The following is a 22,100-nucleotide window of genomic DNA, read 5'->3' as shown; positions in this document are numbered from 1 at the left end:
CATCTAGCAGCTGGACACTCACCGTGTCTGCTCCTGCATCCTAACTCCTGCCACGCCTGCCAGCTTCCTGGATCACCTGCAAAGGAAGAGAAGAAGAGAACAGAAGAAGGAAAAGTCCTTACCTGCTAAATCCACATCCCGGAGACATCTCGCCGACAATCCTGAAAAGGAAGACTTTAATTTAAAAGCTCATCGCGTCGATCGCTGCACTCACCTTTACAGGTCGCCTCCACGTTCAGCAGCGATCATCCGGATTCGCAGTCACGCTCCAGCGCCTAGGGAGAAAAACACCAGAACAAAAGGTGAGAGAGAGAAGGGAATACGGAAAGCTAAATCTCCATGTTAAGACTTATCTGTGGATTCATTCCCTCTTCATTTCGGGTCCGCGCCGCATCCTGGCATTTCCGGACCCCGGCCCCTAAGGGGAAAAAGAGACATCAGCGTTAATGAGCGAATGAAAAAACATTACCAAAAAACGCTCATTAAAGACTTACCTGATTTCTACAAGGATTTCACCTCTCATCTCGGGTCGGTGCCTGTTCCCCGGCATTCCGTACCCCGGCCCCTATGGGGAAAAAGACACTAGCATTAGTACATTAATGCATGGACACAAGGGGAACCTCTTATCAAAAAACTTATCTGGAAGCCAAGCAAGTTTGGTTCTCACCAATCCGAAAATCCAGTGAAGTAACTGGATACCAACGCGCCCCTGCATCAGAAGCAGGATGGAGAGCTCGTCCTTCCAGACCCTAAGGTGAGACGCTACGAGAAATCACAGAAGGGTTTCAAGGAGGGTGAGAGGGGAAAGTGGGAGGCCGATTGCATTACCCCGCAGACAGTTAATCCCCTATTTTCGCCTACAGAAGGATACTTCTGCGAGCCAGACAAGCCAGATTTGGGGGCCCGGTCCAGTCCGTCTTCCGAACCCTGCGCATCACCTTAGAAGAGGTCACAGCAGCGCGAACCAGGCCAGCGCCTCCGTGGGAGTCAGGTGAGCGTAACATTAGCCAGGTGAATCAAGGCCTTTACCAGCTTGGGCGCGCTTGAGGCCTTCACCTTTTGGGGGGTTTTGGGGGGGGGCGGAGTCACCGCCTCGCTCCCCCTCAGCTGACTCCGAGATCGACCGAGCTTACCCGGGTCCTCGGATTTTGTCTTCCCTGAGCCAGAGCGTTGGCTCGTGGTTGATGGTGTCGGTGAAAGTGTGCCCTCCTTGGCAGCCAAGGAGCCCGACCCTTCGGCGCTCCCGGTGCTCGTGGACTTGCGGTGCTTTGCTTTCTGGTGGGCCCCCGTAGCCGGAGCGCCCTCAAAGGACTTAGAACACTGCTCGGACCTCTTCCTCTTCTCACCTGCTGGGCTCTTGCCTTCCAGCCAGTTGGTGAGGCGGATACGCCGATCCTTCATGGTCCGTTCCGACATGTTCTTGCAAAACGTACAGTCCTTCTCCATGTGCGTTTTGTCCTTGTGAAGGCAGTAGAGACATCTCGAATGCTCATCCTCCTTGAAAACATTGTGTAATCCACATCCAGGGCAGTTCCTGAACAGCTTGGATCCGGGCGTCGAGCTTCCCTTGTCCTGGGCCGTGTCCACAAGGTAGGCCTCAGATCTTCTGGAATGCTCCAAGAAGAGTAACTCGACGAAACTTTGCCCTTGAGGGGCGTAGAAATTTCCGAAACGAGTCCCCGTTGATCGGAAGTAGAAACGGTGGAGCTTGAGGCTCGATTGACTGAAAAAATGAGATTAAACTCTTTGAAAAATAGCAAAACACAGTAAAAGCTCGAGAGCTAAAGCACGAGGACTCCCAACACTTGAACATGTGGTAAAAATCTGAGGATGGCAGCCAGGGGAGGGGCTTAGGGAGAGGGCAGTCATTGGCTGGGGGCAGTATGACCCAGAGACCAGTGATTGGTTACTACTAAGAAAGACAGATCAGAAACGAAACTGATACTGATTTTTTCTTTACCGAGGATTCCAGCCTGACGGGGAATATATTCATAAGCATGTGAATCCATGCCAGACCCCATGCTGGAGAAGATGAGTTACTCCCGGAATTTTGCATTATAGGTTGCCCAGGTGGGGGGGGATCCCCACTCAGAATTACTTATCAAGCCTAAAGAAAGCACTCTGCTACTTTTCACAACCAACTTGCCTTACTTCCCTATTCTATGCTGTTACACCTCACTGAAAAAACGCACATGCCGATTTAAAACTGTCCAGAGTTTGTGCATCTATTACTGAATTTAAGTATTGTGTTACCCACATAGAGTGGATTTATTTGCCATTCCTTGAATTAGTATTGCCAAAGTACAAAGTGTTATTATTTAAATGTATATATACTCCTGAAACAGACTTTTGATAAAGAAGCAGCGTTATCACTCAAAAGTGTGGATTTTTTTTTCCATTGTGGTATTGACTTATAATTGAAACCTTTCACAATTAGTAAAAATATAAAATACTAATAAAAGGGAAATACCCAAGTTAACATTTATAACTACAACTTACTTTTCAAAGATTTCAAAAAGAAATTATACTTTACAGTCTCAAAACCTAAAAATCATCCAGTTTTGTCAAAATATTCCCTAAAAAGGCATGTAAAGCTAAAATTAATCTCACGCCATTTCCCCACATCAACCTATCCCAGAATACTTAATTGAGAAATTCAGATCCCAGATGTAGAACTCTAACATCTACCAATTCTGTACAATACAAAACGAGAGGTTTCAAGGTTTCCATTGTACTACCGTTGTTTAAGAACCTGTAATGAGATGTCAAAATGTACTTATCCCATCTGCTCCTGTTCTCCAAAGTGAATAACTGATTTAGACAGAAACATATATCTACCAAACGGTACTTCAGACATTGAAATAGATTAATGTATTTCAGTAAATCGGCTCTTTTTCTCAGAAAGCCGGCTTATTCTTTGTAGGAAGAATAAGTCGCTAGCAGTTCTACTGTTCCTGCCCAATCGAAAGTAAATGTATTTTAGTGGCCGCTGGATTGCTAGTTCTTCAATTGAGTAGCCTATTGTATGTAGGATTTTGCCCATTCTTTGTTTCAAATCATTTATCGTTCCAGCTGTCACCTGAGCCATTGCAGCACCAAGATCTGGCTAAAGTGAATTTGCCGGGGATCTAAAAACTTGGCAAACGCTGCCAACTTCCTTCAGGCAGCCCTACTTGATAGAGAGGTTAAACCAAAAGCATGCCAGATGACAGCGTTAAGAATAGAATTGGACAAATGTAAGGTTTTCTTCCAAAACATACCCTGCAAGGAATTGAAGAATGGGCCCATATCAGTGAGATGTATGTCCAATCCATACAAAATTACTGGCTCAACTTTCATCATGCAGAACCTTACCAAAGGCAAACGAGTATCAATGCAAATGAGAATATATTTTCCTTGTTTTGATAAGCAGAGTTTCAAGTCTGCCTTTTAGACTAGCTTTGCAAAGTTAATTCGCAGACGTGTTCGGCAAGGTGTATCCAAGTATTTCAGCAAATGTACCCTTTCCAAAGGTTGGAAACCCACTTTGCAACTAAACATCTTAGGCTGTGTTTTAGTAATGAAGATCATCACCTTAGATTTCAAACCATTAATCACTAGGTTGTAGTTCACAGTGTATTGGAAAAAAGGTTACATTTCCTATGCAGGCCGATGGGTGTTTTGTCGAAAAGAAGGAGGTCATCAGCGAAAGCTAGACAATTCAAACTCAAAGACCCCGATGTAATGGGGTTTGTAACCCCCGGGCCCCAGAGGCCTTCAATATCCGAGATGTAAAGGTTGAATAGCCCCACAAAAGTTGGCACTGAGCGAGTAACTGCCCCCTCCCTAGTCAAGCTAACCCTCAGGGAAGTACCTGTGTGTGACAATGCCAGCAGCTGTACAATCTGCAAATGAATATTCCAGGAAAGGAGTTTGTTTCTGCTCACAGTATCAAACGCATTGGAAAAGTCAATAGATGCCATAAAAGTGGTTCCAATCACACCTCTCTTTAAGGCTGCCAACACGTGCGACAATACAGTCGCATTCAATGATGTCCCCATGCCCGAACGAAACCCCACCTTGTGTCGCGAGAGAATAGTAGAGCCTAAGACCGGTTGTTTTTGGTCCCTTAATAATACATATGCAACAATCTTACTTGTTGCGTCTAACAACGCAATAGGTCTAAAGTTTTTAGGGTCATTGCTGTTTCCCTGCTTGTAGATCGGAATCATAATTGATACACACCATGTAGTTGGTACCCCATGTGTTGTGAAAATCTGGTTAAACAGCTGTCTTAAAGAAATAAACCATAGCAACAGGCCCACTTTAATAGGCACTGGAGCAAGGCCATCCGGCCCAGGTGCCCTAGATGCCGTTGCCCTTCTTATAGCTCAGAGAATGTCTTCATCGTCCCTAGTGCCGATACCAATGTCACGCTTGCCCATGGCGAGGGAGACATTTCTCCATTCCTCTTTGGGCAATCTATATTTTGTTTCATATTATGTAACCGATGCGTGTTGTGAAATAGTGTACACCAAAGTGTCTTGCAAACTATTTAGTTTCCCGTTGATGATAGACCAAATGTTTGATGAATTAGCTTTCACCAATGACTACAGAACTACTTGAATTTCTCCAATGTGGATCCCCGTCCTCATAGATTTGAGGTTACTAATGCGTCTTGCAATAATACACTTTTTCTGGTAAATACATTTCACCAGAAAGTTCCTCTTGTGAGAGGACCCTTAATGGCTTCCTTTTTCTTTTCTTGGCCTCCACCACTCACTGTCATACAGGTGTGCATGCTTCGTGACACCCCAGTAGTTACCCTTTTTTTATCAAGCAGTTTAGTCAATAGAGTAGAGTGGAATTAAAGTTCTTTACTGAGAAACTTTGGTTCATCTCACCCTCCTTATTGATGAATTTTCTGAGTATAGCAGTACATTCTTTACAGGCCATAAAGTTCCACTTGACCGTAGAACCACATCTTGTTGGCATAACAAAGGCAGTACTCTGGCAAACTGAACTCAAGGTTGAGGGCATGCAGAGAGGTAGTAACAAGGGTAGGTGATCCCTCAATGAGATGGGGCCGTGGATTATGGGGTCACACAATGGTCGCAGACTTTCCGAGACAAAGTGAATGTTCTCTGCCCCAAATCCACCTCCTCTGGTAGACACATATCCCATGCCCCAGATCGTTATATATACATTAAAGTCTCCCCACCAGCATTATAGAATGCGGTTTACTTTTATCTACCAAAGCTGTAAATAACGTATCCAAAGCTATGTGGAGGTCTAAAAGCTTACACTTGACAGGGTTCCAATACAAGTTCACTATGAGAAACTCTATAGCAGCACTCTTCAGGCAAAGACCAACTGCCAAAAGGCACTCGTTTTGACTTACAACCCCATAGTGATTAAAGCCTAGATTGAGATCTATAGCAATTGACACTCCCCTCGGAGGTCTCCCCAGTTCACATCTGGAGGCATTTTTGCAATAGGTGTGGACGCCTTCCAGCTCAAATGCATGCAGGGCCATTGTTTCCTATAATAATGCTACATTAGCAACACCCAGTAGTCTCATATGGTTCTTGATAAGATTAGAATATCCACATACATTTCATGACATGAGATTACTAATTGTGTTAAGCACTGAAAGTCTTAGAGGAGTTGGTTTTCTGGAACATCTCAATTGCTGCCTCCAACCAAGACCAGTCCCTCTAATTAGGTCTTAGCCGCTTCTGCTGTGTTAGATGGTGAAGAACTGACAGCCTTCAATGTTGTATTGTGTTGTGATTCAGCCCACCAGTTTTATGGTGGGGTTCTGATTTTCGGGGCCAGACGCCAAGAATGATGAAATGGCAAATGAGGTATTAAGCTTTAACAGATCATATCCCAATGTTCTCAAAGCATCACATTCTCGCTAGACCATCTGTGCCACTAGATTTGATGTCAAGTGGCATAACAATCTTTCCTCTCTGTGTTCCGCAAAAGCCACTAGGTCTAGGTCGTCTGAACATAGAGGCCGCAGTATTGGAATTGCCCGAAAAAGGTTCAAGTATCTGACTTCTCTTCATGGGCGAGTGGCCGTTGAGATGGATTATACTTTCCCAGCCAATAGACTTCCCATGAAATTTCTCCTTCAGTGTTGGACCCTTTTGGGTGGACGTTACTTCGTGGGGATTGGGACTTACTGTACTTCAGAACCAGCCTGCATCACCTCCTGAAAGCTTAAGCCTTGATTGCTCGTCCAACCCATTGAGAGCATTGGCTGGGGTGTTCGGTGCCTTTCCCCTACCATATAGAGGGCAGAAGTACAGATAGGCCACTCCAGTCTTTACAGGAATGGTAAGATATGGGTTGCCTTTATGAAGGAGTGGGAATTGGTGATGATGAATGGGAGAACCAAGGGGGATTGTCCTTGTATGTATACCTGGAAAAAAAACAGGGAAAGTCGACGACATTGGATTACTTTTTTGAGAGCAATACAATTTTAGAGAGAACTCTGGAATGTAACAGTTTTTTCATAAAATACCGACAATGCAGCTCTCACTCTATCCATACAGTCATATGAAGCGGACGGTCATCCAAAGATTAACAGGTGTTTGGATTGGAATTGTACAGGCAATCGTATATATATTGGTCTAAGAATTTAAACAAGGCCATTGGAGTGGTATTGCCGGGTAACTCATTATGGAATTGATGGACTGATACATTTCACACCCAATGAACTTGAAGAACGGTTGAAGGGGCTTGTACATGGCATTGGCACATGTGAGGGTCCGCATACGACAAGTTTGGATAAGCGACATCTGAATATTTTCAATGTTGCGATCCGAGACGTGAAGCGTAAACTAAGGAGGAGTGATATTGGCCAGGAAGTCTGGACAACCTCTGGAGGTAATTAGAGCCAGATACGAACAGAGAAATGCAGATACCAAAATTGGCTCAGCCAGTGGAGGTTTTCAATAAAAAATGTGCAATGGCAAAGAATGCTATGGGTATTGTGCTGAAGAAATATTCGTCTAGTATGGCAAATGCTAACTCAGACCAAGGGCTACGGTGTAAAGAAGATCATAAACCAAATTAAAGACGACACGGCTCTGCCATTTGAATAAGTACGATACGGCAGAGGAAGGTGTCCTGGTTGATCCTAATAGAGGGGAGCCATGGCCCAGAGATTTGACAGATGCCATTGTAAAGCTAGAGAGCCCTGACCCCAAATAGTCTTGCTAATTTAGCGTTGAAAAGGGCACCAAAGCTGTGGGCAGAAATACTGCTGGTTCTGATTCGGAAAGTCTGTACTAATCATTGTGTGCCACCCTCACGGAGACAGTCTATACTCGTCACAATCTTTAAGGGAGGAGACAGGAACATGCCAGACAACTATAGACTGCTCTCCATGTTGGATGTAACAGGCAAGCGCTTTCTTTTGAAGCAATTGCAGAAATGGGTAAAGACAGGCGTGCTTTATAAATGATAGACAGGTTTTCATGCAGGTTCATCAACTACACATAATATCAGGCTGCTTGACAGATTTATGAAGGCTGCAGCGGGTAAGAACAAACCAGCATTGCATGCGACATACGTTGATTTTGAGGCATCGTTTGATCATGCAGGACACAAGTTACTGTGGCGGAAACTGACCAAGATGGGATGCCCGGATAGGTTAGTGGATAAACTAAGGCTCCTGCATCAGAAAACAATGGCATGTGTCCGCCTAGATAATGGATGTGGAATGTTGAGGTCTATTGATATCAGCAGGGTAGACAGGCAAGGTTGTGTGCTGGCACCTCTGCTGTTTAATCTCTATTTGATAGGCCTTCCACCTCAGCTTCTAATGAAATCAATTTTTCCACCTGAACTGGGTGTTGAGCATGTTGCCAGCATGTTATATGAGAACGATTTAGTGGTCTTGGATCATACCTATAGTGGGATGAGAAGAATGTTAAATAAGCTACATAGCTATGCACTACAGAACAAGTTGATTATCAATGTTCAAAAAAATTGATTGCTGGTAAAAAAAAGTACATAAGTAGTCATGACCACCACATTGGGCAGCACAGATTTTGTAAATAGCTTTATATATCTAGGATTAGAGATGTGCAATGACAACAGCTATCGGCTCAAAGGACACAAAAATAAGGAAAGATCAGCAATTAGTGCTCCACCTGTGTAAATTTGCTAAGAAGACAACAGGCTACACAAATGAGGAGATTCTAACACTACAATGTTTTTACCCGATGGTCTTATACAGATTGGAGTCACTGACTACGAGAAATGTGGGGTGGCTAAATCAGTTGGAGGGGCCATTTTGGTGGAAGGTCTAGAGCTTAACGCAGTCAACCCCTATGGAATACCTGCATTTGGAGTTGGGAATTGTATAACTGAGTACTCAGTTGCTCAAAAAGAAGGGGCATTTATACATCAAGCCCAGAACGATGCCAGAGTGCTCAGTTTTGAGGGAGGCGGGCTGTAATTAAGGGTTAGAAGAGCTATCTAATGAGAAAAGCTTTGAAGAACTAAATTAATTTGGCCTTCTTCAGTTCCATAAACTAGTCCCACTGGCATGAATTTTGGACCAAAGTGATGGCAATCAAAGACTCAATGCACAGGAAGGCAAATATGTGCTATTGGAATGAAAATCATTTGCATTTGTCAAATTTACATAATTATAATGCAGTGGCACTGGTATCCCATCGATATCTGAAAAGGCAGTGGTATTTGCTGCAAAGCCTGAGTCCAGCAGTAGCGAGTTTTATGTTAAGATTGCAGACAAATATACTTCCCCTATTTATACTTAGTTTGGGTATACCTCGGGACAAGAGATTTTGTAGACTGTGTAAATTCCCCAATAATCCAGAAACAGCTTAACATGTGCTTAAGGAATGTAAAACGCTGGGGTCGGTATATACGAGTACATTGGATAAGAGATAGAGAAGGGTACCGTTTTTAGGGGATGGTGGAAAAAATATATATGCAAGATGATTGACAGGGTTTTTGAAGCTGAACTTTGGTGAAATATGTTACTTACAATGTGCAATGGATTTAATGTGGGACTCTTGACGTTGATTCCTCCTTTAATCATGTTATTGAAGAGACGTTTACTAGAAGTTCGCGTCAGGGTACTTTTTACAAATTGTAAATGTTAAGGCCGTTTATAGTTATTTTAAAGCCAAGAGTTGCTTAATTTAAATTTTAATTGGAAATGAAATATTGTAATTTGTGAAATTTGTATGACTTTTTTTCCTTTTCAAAACTGAATTTTGTTTAAGTTCTTTTAGAACTGTACAAATAAAATAATTGCATGAGTTTTCTCAGAGGCAGAAGAGGGACCTTAACTAGTGGTCTAGGTGCCAGCTGAAGGCCAGCTGAGATATGGATCAGTTGCAGAAAAGTCAAAGTTCCAGAGGATATATTCTTAAACAAGTAGTAGCTTCAGTGCTAGTTAAAAGGGTTAAGGGACTTCTGAGAAGGCTCCCTATATGCGTTCCAGCATTAGGCCTGGGCAAGTGATATGGGCAAACGCCCACCCACATGAATCACCAAACATAAGGTAAGTATTACCCAAGCCAACAGAGTACCTTAGGAGAAAAGAAGAGTGTCTGGGTGGATGCCTTCATCATGCAGTAGCACAGGATCCAGTAACTGGATTCTTGGTCTGGAAACAAAAGAAGTGGACACTGGATGGGAACTTGCAGCAGCAGTCATCAGAGGAGGCTTCCAGCAAAGGTTTCTTCAAGGATTCTCGTGGCTCTGTGGACTTAGCAGCCAGATGAAGAACGAATATCACTGGTCAGATTCTCTTCACTCTTTCGGTCCTGCACCCAGGTGAGGGGACTTTATGGATTCAAAACGGGTCTCAGGAGGTCCAGCAGGAGTCCAAAGTTTCAGCTGGAGTCAGACTTCGGAAGACCATGCACCACATTCGGGCCCTAGGCCCCATGGTGTTGGCAGTTTGCAGCCGAGCGAGGTCACAGCACGTCGTGGGATGGCTCAAAAGGCAGGTCTTCATGCCACTAGTGGACCCCACCAGCCTCTGGGTAGGAGTCTCTCATTCGGGAGCCCCAGATCAATTGGAAGCAAGGGTTGGATCAGGCTCGGGTTACACAGCAGGCTCTCCAGTCGCTGGACATTGCTACAGACATCTTTTCTTCATTTTCCTCCTTGTTTTCAGCTCCAGTTGTCGACTTGTCAGCAGCTTCCAGGCTCGGACTATTTATCAGGAGCTACAGCCGAACTTCTGCAATCTCTCCTTCGCGTCCTGCCTTCTCAGACACTCTGGAGTCTGGGTGAGGAATACAAAGGATTCCCGCCGAAGACAAAACCTCCACTGCATTCCCACCTAGAATGGCAGGGGAAGACCTCGGAAACAAGGATACTTAAAAATTGTGAAAAAGAAGGAACCCACCATTCTACAAGAATGGTGGCCCTTCTGTGCATTACTGAGGCTGATTTAATAGCCTGTATCAATAACACAAAAAAGGCAATAAGGTAAAACCACTGCCACCAGCCATTCAAGTAAACTTGTAACTATAACAAACTTTACCAGGTAAAAAAGGAAGGGGATACATTGTATCCCTCCCGCCAGTACTGCACATAAGGTGGGGTGTGCTGGCTCACTTAAATCAAAGTAAAGGGAATGTGTTTCCTACTTTACATCTTGGGAACAGTAGTTCACATAAAAGAAATAAGAGAATTAAAAGGAAGCCACTGCATTTAAAATGCTGTGTGCGACCATAGTACATCACAGTCAGCCCAAAGTTATAGGGAACTATAACTCCCATCACACACTATGGAGAGACATAAAAAGGTCACCCATAAAAAGAGTAAAAGACTAGGTGAGAGGGTAAAAAGATTCCCACTCACCTAGGGACAAGGAACATAATTACCAAGCCCAAACAAAATGTTCTAGGGTTGACGCAGGTCATAATAATTATGAAATTCTAAACCTAACAATCTCTCGCTGTCCTGACTAAGACTGGTGGTGGTCTAGTCAAGGATCCCGTCCTGGACCTACCCTAGTGTATTTGGATTGAGAGAGGTACTTCATTGAATTTTCCTTAACTTTTTGGATCCCTGAGTAGCAACCACTGGCATCATACAATCACATAATAAACATACCTGAAAAGTATATCAGTTGGAACTGGTGACTTTAGGGGACTAGGCCCTAATCCATCTCAAGGCTTTACTTATTAAGTAATAGGAACTTGTTTTAGTGTTGCTCTAAATTGTTTGTACAGTATTGTATTCATCTGACTAGTTACCTGTATTGCACTGGTTTTCAATCAAAGGCATTTCCATTTTCTGACCAGATTGAATGTATATATGAATGTTATATTAAGTGTGTGACAATAGTTGCCTCGAGGTTTAGTTGCTTAGTGTGAATTTTAAAGGCATAATGAATCATACGTTTGAAATTTCCACTTCTAACTATCATTGCGTTTCCCTGCCTGGGAATATTGTATCCCAAGACCACTTTCTCACCCACCTTAAGCCTCAGCCATCCTGCTCTGCTACCGACATTGATTGCGTTTGTCTAGAGTTCAGTGTCTTTCCTGTTCACCATAAATTGGCTTCCCAAAATCCATGTGATGGGTGGATTTTTTAATTACTTCTTAACACTACCCAGTTAGTTTGGTTAGGCGTATGATTCTGAAAATCCATCTTAACAATAAGCATAGGGATAGTTGCTGCCCTGTGGAAACCGCTGAAGTCCATTGAAAGGCCCACAGACAATCATAGGAGAAGAAGTTGTAGCTTCAGTGGCATGTTCTCAGGGGAGACAATCAATGTTTAAGTCATTAACAGTGGTTATACCACCCTAGACAACAGAGCCAAGGTTCCAGGGATATTTACATCTGACAAGAACTTGTATGATCTTTTACATGGGAGGTTGTGAGAAGCGAACACTGCTTGGTGAAGTGACATACAAAATAACTAATTTGTGGCAAAGCATCAACATTTTGAAGAATCTAAAGGAAAACTTACTTGAGGGATGGATTCTTTTCCTTCTGCTTTGGCTGCAGAGTCTGTATGGGTGCCAGACCCACAGTGAAGGCAAATGTTCCCTGGACATGTTGAGGATAACGCAATTTGTGAAGGTGTTTACGGAAAATCTCAGAATTTTCTGATGCCACTTCCTCATCAAAGGCAATCCTCATTAGCTGGGAAAAAAAGAAGGAAAAAAGCTCACAGACTGTCTAAAACTGAAGAGGATCTCTCGTGGCCATGTCCAAAAAGTCACTGGTCAGAACTGATGAAGACACATGGACCTTAATGTAGAGGTTGGGATGGCAAAGTTACTTACTTGAAGGTAAAGTTAACCTACTGGATGATTGCAGATCAATTTCTGCCTATGTTCCCAAGTCCTCTAAACCTTTTGCTGCTTTGAAGATGCCCAGACTATTCTTGCCCATGGAGTTCTACCGAGATCTCACTGGGAACGAGACTCTTAAATGCTTGTGGCAGTTTGGGGTCCCTTTTGGTGCCCCCTAAAGGTGGGAGGTATAACCAACATGCCACCAAGTCTCATTGGTCCAATTCCCTCCCCAGACAGTTGTGCCAGTTCTGACAGAAATCTTTAAAATAGTGGTTGCACATCGGGTAGCCATTTTGTCACAAATGAAGCCTGTTTCATCCTGGAGACTCCCAGAATTAGGTTGCGTGATAGGGTCAGGTACTTGGCCCAGTCTACAGGGGATGGGGACTCCTTCTCAGCCTGGGGTGGGAGGCCCTCCACAGGCATTAGCAGAGCCAGTCTCTGCCCGGAAGTTGGTGTAGGAGTTGGGAAAGCCCCAGTCCTACATCTATTTTTGTGCCTGCATGCAGGAAACCAATATCACCTTGTCCTGCCCCATATGCTTGTACTACACAATGCTCGCCAGTTTCTTTTTTCCCACGAAACTACAGTTCCCAGAAGACTTGATGGGTGGAGAGAATGAGCAAACAGCCGATCAAGCAAGAAACAGCAAGCAAGCTCAAGGCAGGATACATGAAACAGGCAATCTTAGCAGCTCCAGCAACAATCTCCAACAACTACACCCAACCGCAGACCATGGAGCGCACTATTCAGCAGTGCAACGCACTCACCCACAACAATAGTGTTAACTGCTACAGGGCCGCAAAGTGGTCAATGCAGCTTCCAAGGGAGCCCTCCCAAACTGGGCCATTGAGACCAATTTTTGTTACAGGGGGCTGCCTTTGCTGAGAACTGGCAGACCTGTGTATCACTCACCTGTAACCCCTAATGAGGGGAAAGGAAGCCAGTGGTTGGGGAGATGTTAAGCAAGATATTAGATTTTGGGCCCACCCTCCCCAACATTTGGCTTTTTTCCAGTCTCTTTTGGTTCCTTGATGTCTTTTTGGTGGCCAGTGTAACTTCTCAAGCCCCCCGCCATTAAGTCCCTTTTTACCTATTATAAAGGTATATGTTATGGGGTTACCCGATAGATGTCCAGAATCCCATTTTTGTCCTAGACAAATGATCACCCTATAAAAGTGTTATGGAAAAGGTGGTTGGCAGCTATAATTTAGTTTTGGCTTCCCCAGGGGTGCAAGCCATTCTACCTTATTAGTACCTTTTTTTGCTAGCCATTGAGTATGTGTTTTTTAAAATCCTGCTCCCAGCCATTTTGTTTTGTAGGGTTTCTTTTGTCTAGGACACCACAAAGTAGGTTCAAAAGGTTCGGCCATGTGGGCTCTTAGTGAGCACATATGGCAGCCTCCATATTGGTCCTTACGAGTTTAGGCTAGTGTAGGTAGATGGCCTGTACCCTTTCACAACGCTGTTTAGGTTCTGCCCTGCCCCTAACACTCTTTTGCTTGTTCCTGAACATAGAGGTGGCAGATCTGCTAACCTGCCGAAGGAGTTTTCCTGCCACTTTTACCATTTTTTAAAAGCCCTCACTTGGCAATACTTCCTAAGTGCAGTGACTTGGGAACACCACTGGTTTGGGTTTTTACAACTAGAAGTCCAGATGAGATTTTAAAAGACTTCTGGTGACTCTCCATATCTGCTGAGTCAAGCCGTCCACTTTGAAACCGTTTGTTATTTTTCCCCCCGCTACTTCCCTCCAGGTACTTCTGCTTGGCTGTGGGTTGCTGCAGGCATCCAGAGAATTCGTCACTCCCTCAGAGATCCTTGCTTTGGCCGCCTACGAAGGTGCCTCCATCCACTGTACCCATCCTTAGATCTTTAGCTGTGGAGCCACATTTATCCTTTGTGCAACAAACCACTGAGAGCTGTCTGTTCAGGTTCTTCCATCTTCCTTAAGTCATCTACACAGATCTTTCACTCCTGGAATTGAGGGTAGCTGTCCTAGGTAGAGACTATGTTCTTCTTAAGTGTTGGTGGAATCTTTGTTAGATCACAGCGCACGACCTGGAGGACCCCACCTCTGGAAAAGAGCTGTCCACTTATCAGGTTGTTTTGGGTCACTGGAGAAACCACTGACGTGAGTATAAACCTGGGGTCCTGGTAAGGGTGATTAATCAGGATATTCACTCGTGGGCATACCAATAATATGTGGAATAGATTTCTGGGAGGTGGGTTTTAACAGCCATTCCCCATAGACTTACATTGGGGGACCTCCAGTTCCGCAACAACAACTTCTGTGGTCCTGGAGCCAACTTTAGATCTCTGCAACACTTCCTTTGGGTCCCATGTGGCCTTCCCTGGGGTAGACCGGAGAAGCATTTGCACCTATGGGTTAGAGCCGACTGTTCTCCAGTGATGTGGATGGGCCTTTCACTTTTCCAATTAATTTCCATTGAACTGTGACCTGCCATTGGAACTCACCTTACAGTGACTCTGAGGATCTGAGCTTCCCCTAGATTTTTACCTGCTGGGATTGGGAGAGAAGCTTTTAAGGACATTAATTACCATTTTAATCAACTTCTGGAACATTTACATGCAACCAGTGGCTTTGGCAACTCTTGTTCGCGAATCACATAGTAAACCCTCCTTTAATATATATCTTGAGAAACTGGTGACAATTAGTGTGATGCTGGAAATGCATCTGAGGACAGGGCCTCTGAATCCTTGTCCTTTCTCTTTTTTACCGTGTGTTCTGTTATGTTTTCCGCCCAGGAGTCCATGAGGGACTCCTGGCAGTGCAGCTCTCTCTTTTGGTTTGGTGAACAGACCCATGGGATACCCTTATGGCACCCATGGGTAGGGGTACAACCCTGTGCCCCTAGTGTATGTTTTTGGGCACCTGTGGGTGGCCCACAGAGCAGGGTATGGGCTGGTGGCAGCTCCATGCTGAATCTGCCAGGTGCTCTGAGTGTCCTCCATTTTGGGACACCCAGGCCCTGCCATTGGGATCAGTTGATTCCTGATAGAAACAAGATGGCCCCTGTGGCCTCTTGCTTTCTATTGCCTGTTGTCTTGTTTTTCCCAAAGTCCTGGGAAGCCCTGACTCTGTCCCTTCCCCCTGACTGGCTGTTGGGTGGAAGTTCCATATATGGTGTTGTTGTGAAGGCCCAGCTAGACTGACTGGAGCCTTCCCATTGACTGTATGTTGTGGGTACCTCCTGTGGGTGAGACCTGGGTGAATGGAGTGGGTGACCAATATACACTCCTTGTTGTGGTTGTCTGGTTTCTGGCATGTGAGACAAAGACTGAGACAGCCCTGCCCGAAACTGGCCTGAATGCAGTGTGTAGTGTTGAATGGCTGGGTACTTGTCCCAATCCACATTCCTTGTTGTGAGTGTCTGAAAGGGAGGAGTGTGGCCTGAATGCACTGTGTGCCTGATTGGCTGACTGACTGCATGAATGCCCCTCTGTATGATTGGCTGCTGTGTGTGTGCCAGCAGTGTGGATGAGAGACAGAATAGTATATCTGGGGACCTCTCACCACTGGTAGTTGGTTCAGGAACGTTCAGAAGCGTTCAGAAGCTGAGTCTCCACTCAAGAGTAACTGGAACTGCTGACCCTCGACGCCCAGCTGGAAGAAGACGACTTGCTGCTGCATTTGCTTCGACCGATCCGAAGGCTGCCGTGTTCGTCGAGGACTGACCCGAGAGAGGACCTGGTAAGGCGCCCTCTTCCCGTGCTCCGAGGGACCATCGAGCACCGCTCCATCTTCGCCGAAGCGCCCTGGAAGACAGTTCCTCGAAAGGCTGTCGACCCGAGACGGGACCGCCGAGCAGATCGAAGTGAAGCACCCGGACATCGACGCCGTCGAAGTCCATTGCCGTCGACCAGGGTTCGCAGGTTTGTGGAACCGCTGGAGGCCCGTCGAAGTTGTGTTGCCCAGCCGTGGGAACCACTTGACGCCGTGCCGCCTACGACCGGAGCCGTCCGCTCCTTTGCCTAAGAACATTCAATCGAAGGACTCTCTCGACCGCTTCGTCGACCTCTTATCCTGCCGGAGAAAGTCGAGGACGACCAACGCGCCGAGGAGAAACCTGCCGGTGGGTTTCCCGCCACCCGACGACCTCAAAGACTCGGACGACTCGACGCCCTTGCTGGGCTCCCGTCTCTACAATCTTTGCGGTCCAGAACTATTGTCATCGAGGTGCCCCGCACACCTCCGCCTTGCAGGACGCCGACGCCCCGACGCCCCGACGCCGACGAGCACCGCTCGGACGAAGCTGCCGCCTCTTCGACATCGTTCTACCTCGTTTGTCGACGGACGTTCGACGCCCCGTGCCTCCCGCTTGAAAGGGAAGGCATTCAAGAAGGGCCGTCGATTCCCCGTCGCCGAACAGCGAGTCCCTCGACGTTTGTCGACGCCTTTTCGAGGAACTCGACTCCACCAGGTACATTGGGGGGGGGTAAAAACATTATAGGGGAAAATAAGACTTGCAGAGCAATATATGGACTGGGCTTGTGCTATATCTTTCTTTACAGGTTGCCCAGGTGGGGGGATCTCCACACAGAACTGTGCCTAGTGGTAGGGGTCAGTATTCTGCCTATTGCTCAACCATCTTATTTCCCCTCCTCTCTCTATTGCTGGTTTCACTCTATTGGTCTGTGTGACATTGTACAGTACTGATCATGCACTTCAATGAGATCTAGGGTGGTACCACTTTAGGATTGTAAATATTTGTCATTGTAGATTTTGCCGGAGTACAAAGTGAGTTATCATGATGAATGTACATAACCTTAACTATTGATTATATAAAGACTGTGTTCTAACCAATACAGAGTGTGGATATTCCTTTGTGGGGGCTTGGGGTTACACTGTACTTAAGAACCAGCCTGCATCACCTCCTGAGAAGCTAGGCCTTGATTGCTCGACCATTGCTACCGAATAGAGAATCTTGGCTGGGGTCTCTTGTGCCTCCCCTCCACCATATAGGGAGCGGAAGTACAGACACCCCCCACCGGTCGTTGAGATCCGTTCTCTCACAATTAGACACTATGCCTCAATTCCTAGCAGAGCTGGACCTATTAAGAACTACAGATCATATGTTAAGTTTTCCTGTGGGTGTTCAGTTCTAAAAAATGTACTTACCCATCTTCAACTGATTCTAAATTGCTCATTGCGCCATTTCTCACTTGCTTTACCATATAGTTACTAAAAGTGTTGCTTATAACATTGCAGACTGTTTTAAAGGTAAAGCGTTAGTGTTCTGTTAGCAGAACCCCAATAGTGAATGTATACATGTAAATGATGTGCGACAATACTTGTTAAAAAGATTTTCTTTAAGCTGCTTTCCACCCATAGGCTTCTCTGTGAAATGTGTGTATTGTCAAACTGCAAACATCCCCTAAAGTGAAGAGCGTTTAGAAAACTTTGTACCCGTACAATATTTTCTGTAAAGGCTTCTTGGTTACTTTTACAATGTGCCTAGGATGAACTGGTGGCAGTAGTTATTTTTCTACCATGTTTTGGTCATTTTACTTGTGTACTTTTGCACTTATGACAAATGGCAATTAAGGGTGGCTAGCACCCCAAGATGGCCATGCCACAAAGCTTTTGCTGTTCTTTGTTCTCTGCCTTCTCAGGTCAGGTAATGCCATTTATGTAATGCCCATTCCTGGGGAAAACTACTGCTTTCGTGGGCAAAGGGACGGTTTGTGTGTGAGCCTGGGGGCTGGGGCTGTCTGGTTCCAGTACACATCCTGGTGACTGAATGTCTGTTGCTGGTCAGATGTTATGACCTGTGGCTATCCATGATTGGATAGCCACTGCCAGTTTGAATGGTGCAGATCCTTAGGTGGGCTTGGGTAGGGCTCCCAGCCCAAATCTTGAATCAAGGGAGGGCACCTGTAGCCATTCAACAGATTATTGGAGCCAATTCCTCTATGAAGAAGAGCAGCCAGTTAGAGACCCTAAGACGACCCTTGTAGCTGACCAGCACCAACTCCAGTGAAAGACTGGTGAAGCCCTGCTACTCTGCCTAATCTCAAAAAGACCTGCGTCGGTCCTTGGAACGGTGACAACCTGTTTGAACCACTGCTCAAAGATTTGCTCCTTTGAAAGGGTTCATGGTCCAACTGGTGGACTGACCAGCTCTCTCTGGGGTTACCTTGGAACTCTGAGGATCTTCAACTTATGTAACAAGACGCCTGCTCCAGCATTTACAGCCTCCTTGCATTCAAAAAGCTGTGCTGAGCCTACTCCTTTATTTCGGCCATTAAAGATCGCCCGTCAGAACCTGAGTGCAGTGACTTCTGTTGCACCATATTTCCTTTGCGGTGTCCTGAGGTGGCTTGCTCAGCAGAATCTTACATCTTTACTATGTTTGGGACGCTGGAAGGTGTCTGGAACAGATCAACAAGCACTATGACCTACAAACTAAATACTGTGCCCAAATGTGACCTCTGCACCCGCAACCCCGGTCCTCCTTCGACAGGACCAAGCACATTAGACTGTCCCCAACAGAAACTGGAACCTCAGCAATGGTCTCTGGAGAAATCGGAGTAAGGGGTTAACATATTGTTTCTGTCCACCCCCTGTTCTCCAAAGGGTTACAAATGGGCATACAGTCCTGTCCTTAAACTACTCTTTCCTGACTTTGGTCGTAGAGGCTTGTTCAAGGATCCCTTCCTAAGCCTATCTGAGTGACTGGGATTGAGCAGATTTACTTACCTGAACTTCAGTTACCTTTTTGACTTTGCGATCATAACCACTAGCATCTTCCAATTTCTTTACAAATGTACCTTTGTACTTATTTTTTATAATTGTTGTTTTATAATGCGCTTAATACCAACAAGCTTCTTCATCCGCTAGTGGACGGACAGCTGCCATCTGTGCGCAGTGGCCGTCGCTGGAAGTCGCTTCCCCCATCCTATGAAATGTCCTGAAGAGGCCTGCATCAGTGAATCTTGCATTTGTCCATCGCCTGGGGTTGCAGCTGGGCTTCACCGGAAGAATCCTTGCACACACAGCTCTTGTACACCTCTCACTGGAACCAACAGTGTGAAATCCAACCTCCAGCAACCCCCAGTCGACCCATCAAGTCCTCTCAGAAAATTTGCGTCAGGGCGGTAGTTAAGCACAAACATGTGTCTGCCCCTGTCCACCATAGGATAACATTGGGAAACAGTCCTTTTGTAACCTAAATTCGATTCCACTGTTTTTTGGTCATCAAGCCTGGGTAGTACTATCTGAAAGATAAGAACACAACTTAACTTACCAAGTAACCTTGTCGGATATCTTCTTTTAACTCACCAACACAAGTAAAATTATAACTTACCTACAGAGACTACACTATGGGGAGAAGCATAGTGGCTCCTGTGACTTTTGGGCACAAGCCCCCATTCTTCTTAGGGATTGGACTGCTGAAGTTAGGGAAATTCACCTGTGACTTGGTTCCATCGTTACTGCATTCATTTACTTAACTCTTATATTTATTAAGTCATTTGAATGCACTTTAAGAAGCTATGGTGAATGTATATATCTATATTATTGAGAATTATGCGATAATATCACCTGCTAGTTTAATTTCTGAGTGTATGTAAAGGCCTAGAATAAATATTTTCTATTTATATGCATTCCTGTAGAAATTGAATTGTGTGCTTTACTGTGTGGGCTCATTGTGCATCCCTGACCTCACTAACACTCTCCTGAGAATAGCCTTGACGGCGCTCCACGTTTACCTGGATTGGATTTTGGCTAACCCCTCAGAGTTCCCTGTTCACTAACTAGGGTTGGCTCCTAAAATCTGTCCAGCAGGCCAGATTCTACGAATCCATCTTGAAAAGGCAGGCCTAAAATGGCTTTTGTGCAAACATGGACACACTGAGCCCAGCCCTGCACCTGCTCTAGTTGTTTGGACTGATTTAGACCAGTCCATGAACCTAGACAGGCCAATACACATACTGTGTGGGTGGCAATGGGTGTTTGAAGGATTTTAGGACTAGCCTGATTAGCCGACCACCAAAAACTTTGTGGAGAGCCCCATATATGGTTGGAGGGATGGCTTAGGATAGCCATGAGTGTTCATTTATATTTTATATCCAGGATAGACTTGTGAGTTTATCTTGAAACTGAGATAGGCTTGCTTATTGAATAGGCTACATGCTGGGTATATTTTATTATGGATTCACTTACACAGCAAGGGTCCTTGTACCACAGGCAGCTTGTGCTGGGGTTCCATTCTTGTATGAAATGTAATTTAGTGTGTTGGAGGACAGGGGTTCAGATAATGGCAGTTGAAGGTGTTTGGTGAAGGAACATGTGATATCCTGCCGGTGTAGGCACTCTTAGCTTTCATGTATCTTAATTCCAAAAACGTTGAAGAAATGCTACCAGGTCTTGCACTTCCATAACATTGGCGATGAGCTCCCACACTGTAGAAGAGAGTTGGGAAAGTGAGGTATGCGCCTGTGGAAGCCGATGCTGTGAAGAGATGGGTGAAGAAGGTGGATGTCAAGTTGAAGATTCGGCATTATAGCCAGGTCAGTGGCTCAATGGACTAATGCATCCATTACAGGGACCTGGGTTTGACCTCATGATCACAGGTTTGAATCCTGGCAGGTCCACTCAGCCCTTCACCCTTCTGCGGTCGATGAAATGAGTACCATTAAGTTGGGGAACAATAAACCTGTGTTATTAGTGCCAAGATGCCCCTTCGGGGGTGAACGTGCGCTTTACAAATACACCTGCTGTATTATTTTATTATCATTGTACAGCGTTAGTAGGGTAGAGGTGAAGCCAGGTGACTGGGTTACAACGAAGAAACCAGTTGTAGAGGATCTCAGTACAATGACCCATTGCGGGTGGATAGGATACCGTAGGGGCCTGTATGTACTGGAAATGGACAAGTGTGGCACTTTTACAGGCTGTTCAAGATCTGTGTCGCGTCACCTTCTGTTAGAATGGATTTCTAGACTCTGGCTTGGTGGACAGAGTTTAGGAGGCAGCCCCTGTTATAGTGAACTGGGAGAACATCTGAAAGCTTATCCAAACCAATCAAGGCAGCATGGCTGAGTCCCATGGAGAGGACAGTGGGGTCATGAGTCCTCAATGAGTCCACACAGTGATGCAATCAAGGATTATACAGACAGGGAGTTATAAAAATAAGGTATTTATTGTAGGCCAATAAACACTATGAAAAATGACTATTAGCTTGTAATATCACAATATTATTTATTTATTTGCATTTGTAGAGCGCACATACAGCCCGGGGGCATAGTGGCGCTTGTTACAAGAGATTACAAGGAATTTTCAGTAGGCAGGTTACATATGACCAAACAGGTCTCTTAGTTGCACGTACAGAGTTCATAACAATTTTTCTTAAGGCGGAACATATCAAAACAGCTTGTTGGTTAGATGAAGTTGTGTCTTGAGTGCTTTGCGGAAGGCTAGGTGGGACTGAATCATTCTGAGGCTCGGCGGGAGGGCATTCCACTGTGTGGCAGCTATCGTGGGGAAGCTGGAGCCTCCTGCACGGAGCTTATTGGTTTTGGGCATTAGGATAAGGTTAGAGTAACCTACCTTAAGGGGTCTTTTTGGCAGTGTGTTTCACAATCCTCTGTACAAGGTACGGCGGGGCAGTATCATGGAAGCTGGAGCCTCCTGCACGGAGCTTATTGGTTTTGGGCATTAGGATAAGGTTAGAGTAACCTACCTTAAGGGGTCTTTTTGGCAGTGTGTTTCACAATCCTCTGTACAAGGTACGGCGGGGCAGTATCATGGAGGCATTGTGAGAGAGTTTTGAAAATG

At 45.3% G+C, this 22,100-nt stretch overlaps 1 protein-coding gene across 10 annotated transcripts in view; it reads right to left on the bottom strand.

Moving 5' to 3' along the window:
* Positions 1-22,100, bottom strand: part of SBF1 (SET binding factor 1) — a 2,512,102-nt gene that overhangs the window by 1,203,499 nt on the left and 1,286,503 nt on the right. For all 10 annotated transcript variants that reach the window (XM_069629502.1, XM_069629505.1, XM_069629506.1 and 7 more), the window contains one exon: positions 11,968-12,143. In XM_069629502.1, coding sequence (XP_069485603.1) covers positions 11,968-12,143 — 176 coding nt within the window. The remainder of the gene's footprint in view (positions 1-11,967; positions 12,144-22,100) is intronic.

This window comes from Ambystoma mexicanum, chromosome 12 (genome assembly GCF_040938575.1).
Source record: "Ambystoma mexicanum isolate Mex_15411 chromosome 12, UKY_AmexF1_1, whole genome shotgun sequence".
In the NCBI taxonomy this organism is placed as follows: Eukaryota; Metazoa; Chordata; class Amphibia; order Caudata; family Ambystomatidae; genus Ambystoma; species Ambystoma mexicanum.
The sequence above is the reverse complement of the archived record's forward strand: the minus strand, read 5'-3'. Positions and strand labels throughout refer to the sequence as shown.